At 38.6% G+C, this 6,000-nt stretch overlaps 1 protein-coding gene across 1 annotated transcript in view; it reads right to left on the bottom strand.

The window, feature by feature from the left end:
* Positions 1-6,000, bottom strand: part of EBPL (emopamil binding protein-like) — a 104,419-nt gene that overhangs the window by 26,245 nt on the left and 72,174 nt on the right. The window contains exon 2 of the mRNA XM_006874152.1: positions 5,198-5,267. Coding sequence (XP_006874214.1) covers positions 5,198-5,267 — 70 coding nt within the window. The remainder of the gene's footprint in view (positions 1-5,197; positions 5,268-6,000) is intronic.

Here is a 6,000-nt window from a genome sequence, read left to right as displayed (position 1 = left end):
ACCCTGTACAGGGTTTCCGAGGGTGTAAATCCTTACGGGAGTAGAAAGCCTCATCTTTCTCCCGCGGAGCGGCTGGTAGTTTCGAACCGCTGACCTTACGGTTCGCAGCCCGATTCGCAACCACTACGCTACCAGAGCTCCTTAAAATGAAGGATAGGCAGTTGGAAAATATGATATCGGTGGCAGATACAATGTTGGAGATTACATGATACAATTTTGTAAGACCAGTGACTTATTTATTGCAAATCCATTTTTTCAAGAAGATAAATGGCGACTATACACATGGAACACACAGTAATCTAATCAACTACATTTGTGGAAAGAGTTGATGGAGAAGCTCAATATCAGACAAAACAAGGTCAGAGACCAACTGTGCAGAAGACCATTAATTGCTCATAAGCAATTTCAGGCTAAAACTGAAGAAAAAGAAAACAAGTCCATAAGAGCCAAAATATGACCTTGAGTATATCCCACCTGAATTTAAAGACCATCTCAAGAACAGATTTGATGCATTAGACATTAATGACTGAAAACCAGAAGAACTGTGGGATAATATCAAGAACATCATACAGGAAGAAAGCTAAAGGTCATTAAAAAGACAGGAATGAAAGAAAAGACTAAAATAGATGCCAGAAGACACTCTGAAACTTGTACTCCAGAATAGAGATGCTAAAGCAAATGAAAGAAATGATGAACCACAATTGCAGAAAAATTTCAAGCAGCAGCTTGAGAAGATTAAATAAAACATAATAAAATGTGCAAAGACCTAGAGTTATAAAATCAAAAGTTACTTTTCAAGCTAAAAGGACTGAAGGAAAAATTCAAGCGTTGGGTTGCAGTATTGAAGGTTTCTATGGGCATAATATTGAATGATGTAGAAAACATCAAAAGAAGATGGAGGGAATGCAGTCACAATATCAAAAAGAAATGGTCGATATTCAGCCATTTCAAGAGTTAGTGTAAGATCAAGAACTGATGGTACTGAAGGAAGAAGTCCAAGCTGCACAGAAGGTACTGGCAGAAAACAAGGCTCCAAGAACTGACACAGTACAGATTAAAATATTTCGACAAACTAATACAGTACTGGAGGTCCTCACTTGTCTATGCCAAGAAATTGGAAGTCAACTAACTACCTGACCAACGGATTGTAAGAAATCCATATTTGTGCCCATTCCAAAGGAAGGTGGCCCAACAGAATATGGAAATCATTGACCAATGTCACTAATATCACTTGCAAGTAAAATTTAGTTGAAGATAATTACAAAACAATTGTAGCAGCCAGAGATTCAAAGCAGATTCAGATGAGGATGTGGAACTTCCTGATGTCCAATGGATCTTGGCTAAAAGCAGAGAACACCAGAAAGATGTTTACTTGTGCTTTATAGACTATGCAAAGATTTTTGGCTGTGTGGATCATAACAAACTATGGACAACATTGCAGAGAATAAGTATTCCAGAGTACTTAATAGTGCTCATGAGGAACCTGTACACAGACCAAGAGTTAGTTGTTCAAAACAAAGGGGAAACTGAATAGCTTAAAATCAGAAAAGGTGTGTGCCATGGTTGCATTCTTTCATTGTATTCATTCAATGTGTATGCTGAGCATATAATTCGAGGAGCTAGGTTATATAAAGAAAATTGTGGTATCAGGTTTGGAGGAAGACTCATTAACAACCTGAGATATGCAAAAGATACAACCTTGCTGGCTGAAACTGAAAAGGACTTGCTCCTCAATATAAAGAAAACAAAAATCCATACCACTGTACATAAAAAACATGATAAATGGAGAAAAGGTTGACGTTATCAAAGATTTCATTTTGTTTGGATCCATTATAAAAACTTATGGAAGCAGCAGTCAAGTAATCAAACGATGTATTTGCATGAAGCAAATCAACTGCACAAGACCTCTTTAAAGTGTTCAAGAGGAGAGACATCAGTTTGAGGACTAAGGTGTATCTGACTCAAGCCATGGTATTTTCAATAGCTTCACATGCATGTGAAAGTTGGGCAATGAATAAGGAAGACTATAGAAGAATCGATGCATTTGAGTTATGGTGTTTAAGACGAATATTAAAAGTACCATGGATTGCCAAAAGAACAAACAAGAAATACAGTCAGAATACTCCTTAGAAGCCAGGATGATGAAACTTCATCTGTCATACTTCAGACATATTATCAGTAGGGACCAGTCCCTGGAAGACATCATTCTAGATCAAGGGGAGGGTCAGAAAACAAGAGGAAAACCCACATTTAGATGGACTGGCGTAGTGTCAGTAGCAATGGCCTCAAGCTTAACAAAGATTGTGAGGATGGCCCAGGACCAGGACCAGGTAGTGCTTCATTCTGTTGTGCATAAGGTTGCTAAGAGTCAGAATCTACTTGAAGGCACCTAACAACAACAAAGTAACATCACTTACCTATTTCCTCTCTGTGTTTTGTTTCCATTTCTCCTTGTTTCCTAATCCTTCTGAATTTTGTTTCTGTAATTCTGCCCTTTTCATCCTCAATGGTTGATGATACCAAAGTGTGCATACCTCCCTAGTGTTATTGTTCCCCTTATGTTGTTGTTGTTAAGTGCCGTCGAGTCAGTTCCGACCCATAGCGACCCTGTACAGGGTTTCCGAGGGTGTAAATCCTTATGGGAGTAGAAAGCCTCATCTTTCTCCCGCGGAGCGGCTGGTAGTTTTGAACCGCTGACCTTAAGGTTCGCAGCCCAATTCGTAACCACTACGCTACCAGAGCTCCTTTAGACCCTGAAAATTGTGCTTGGGATGTATAGCAAGACTTTTTTTTACCTACCCTCCTATACTTGTGGTGGTGGGTATGTAATGTGGAGTCGGTTTCAACTCATAGCGACCCTGTATAGGGTTTCTGAGGCTGTAAATCTTTATGGGAACAGAAAGCCTGAAAAACATCCAGTTTAAATGCTACATGCCCTTCAAACTGCACTCACTACAGAGATTTAAATATATACAAAAAAAAGATAAAACAAAACCCCCTGCCATCAACTTGATTCTGTTTTCATAGACTGTAAATTTACATGTGTGGACAGCCTCGTCTTTATCCTGAGTAGTGGCTGGTGGGTTAGAACTCCTCACTTTGTGGTCAGAAGCCCAATAACTAACCCACAGTACCACTAGAGTTTATATATATATATATATATAATCCTGCTGTGGCTCTGTAGGATAAGCACTTGACCAAAGGTTGGCAGCTCAAACTTGGAAACCCCATACAGGGTTGCTATTAAAACAAACTCGAAAGCATCTGTTCTGACTCACAGCAACCATGTATAGGGTTTCTGAGATTGTAATCTTTGTGGGAGCAGAAAGCCTCATCTTTCTCCTGTAAAGCTACTGGTGGGCTTGAACTGATGACTTTGTGGTTTGCAGTCCAGTGTTACTTCCTTGGTGGTAGTAGGTCCCTCCTACATACTATGCCTCAATATAGCTGATACACGAGACTGAGTCAAAAATTATTTGCATTCTGGTTATACTAAAACGCCTGTTCGTGTCAACAACTGATGACAACATGGGCATGCACATGAAATGATTCTGTCGAATAAATGGGTGAAAGTGGATTATATGGCAAATAATCTGCAAATCAGCCATGGTACTGCCTATGAAATAATCCATGACAGGCTTGTGTTTTGAAAATTTGTATGAGATGGGTTCTGAAACAACTCACGGAAGAACATAAACAGAAATGTTTGGACATCTGCAAACAAAATTTGGACTGATACTCAAAGGAAAGTAAAGTTTCTTTGAAAATATTTTTTACTGGTGATGAGACATGGATTCATCACTATGAGCATGAGAGTAAATGGCAGAGTATGTAATGGATACAACCTCAATTGGTGAGCAAGAAAAAGTTCAAAAGTCAACCATTAGCTGGAAAATTGAATCTTACAGTTTTCTGGTATTCTCAAAGGCCACTATTGGAACACTATCAGGAAAAAACGTTCAACAATTAATTGTGCTCATTATAGTGAGATGCTCACTGAAGAACTGAAGCCTAAATTTAGGATTAAATGAAAAGACTGCTATCCAAAGCATTGTGATCTTGCATGACAATGCACATCCCCACACCTCTGCCTACACTGTTGACACTCTGCAAAAACTTTGTTTTGAGGTGTTAAAGCATCCTCCTTGTAGTCCTGAAAGCAGCCCTTCAAGGGTGAAGATTCACCTCTGACAAAGAAGTGAAGCTAGTGGTGCATTCGTGGTTAGCAGCTCAGCCTAAAACATTTTTTAATAAGGGGATATAAAAGCTTGTTGATTGATTAACAAAATGTATTGAAAAGCAAGGAGATTATGTCAAAAAATGAGGTCTTTGTCTTTTCTAAAAGTTGATTAAAATAAATTCTACAGCCAGAGTGCAGATAATTTTTGACTCTCTCGTAGTGGTTATGAATCGGGCTGCTATCCTTAAAGTCAGCAGTTCAAAACTACCAGCTGTTCCATGGAATAAAGATGAGGTTTTCTGCTACTGTAAAGATATACAGCTTCAGAAACCCTGTACAGGGTCACTATGAGTTGGAACCAACTCCACAGCACATATATACTGAGACATAATTCCCATACTACACATTGCCCCCATTGAGTGTAAAATCCAATGGTTGTTAGTATATTCAGAGTTGTGTAGCCATTGTTGTTGTTGTTAACTGCCACTGAGTCAGTTCCGACCCATAGCGACCCTGTATAGGGTTTCCAAGGAGACGCTGGTGAGCTTGAACTGCCAACCACAATCTAATTTTAGAATATTTTCTTCACTTCTAAAAGAAATCTAGATCCATGAACAGTCCTTGTTTTCTTCAAGCACCCATCAAGTACCAGTCACCATCAAGTCAACTAATGGCGACCGTACAGCCAGATAAGGCTGTATTTCATAGGATTTCTAATGCTGATTTTTCAGAAGATCCCCACGCCTTTCTTCCAAGGTACCTCTAAGTAGATTCAAACTCCTATCCTTGGTTAGCAGCCCAGCACCTTCACCTATTAACTTTTTGCACCACCTAGGGACTCATAGCCCAATCCTAGGTAATCACTATCCACTTTCTGTCTCTAAAGATGTGCTTATTCTGGACATTTCATGTAAATAGGGTCACATAAGTATGTAGTAAAGATATATTTATTTGATGGTGATACTTGTAATTAATCTCCGCAAACATTTTAACTGGAAAAAATTTAAAAATACATACATAATGAAGCAAGCAAGCCATCTGATTCTGCAACGTTTCCTATAAGACCCAAGTAGACAAAAGCACCTTCCTAGAAGAAAGAAAACAGAACCACACTCTAATTCAGCAGTGCAAAAAAACACTCCTTTCTATAGTACCATCCCTGTACCCACACCCTGGTCAGGGCTCTAAAAACCAAGCACCCACACAGCCCCATGAGGTGCAACCCTGAAAGGATAGATGTCTGGGGTTTGGAACTAGATATGCTCATATAACCAGTTGCCAAGTGGCGTTGACTCAGATTCATGGTGACCTTCCTTACATCTGAGTAAATCTGTGCTTCATAAGATTTCCTCTTTTTCATTAATAATTCATTTTCTTTTTGTTGCTGAGAATATACAGCAGAACATACATCAATTCAACAATTTCTCCATGTTCAATTCAGTGACACTGATTACATTCTCCAAGTTGTACAACATTCTAATCTTCTTTTTCTGAGTTGTTCTGGCCCTATTAGCCCCCTCAACTTCTTGTCAAATCAGTCAAGCTGATATTGTCAATTCTCATATAGACAGATCTTAAAAAAGCACAATGCTCAAGGCAGACATTCTTTACTAATTAAGTTAAACTACTGTTTGTTATTTTTTAAAATAATATTCTATGGTATTTGGGGGAAAGTTTACATAGCAAATTAGGTTCCCCTTTGACAACTTCTATACAAATTGACCAGTTATATATATATATTTTTAAGTTTTTATTGTGAGTTGAGTGAAAGTTTACAGGGCAGAGCATCAGTTCTACATTCAACAAATCATATACCTTGT

The sequence above is a fragment of the Chrysochloris asiatica genome, unplaced genomic scaffold (genome assembly GCF_000296735.1).
Source record: "Chrysochloris asiatica unplaced genomic scaffold, ChrAsi1.0 scaffold00263, whole genome shotgun sequence".
Lineage (NCBI taxonomy): Eukaryota > Metazoa > Chordata > Mammalia > Afrosoricida > Chrysochloridae > Chrysochloris > Chrysochloris asiatica.
This window is presented reverse-complemented; position numbering and strand designations above follow the sequence as displayed.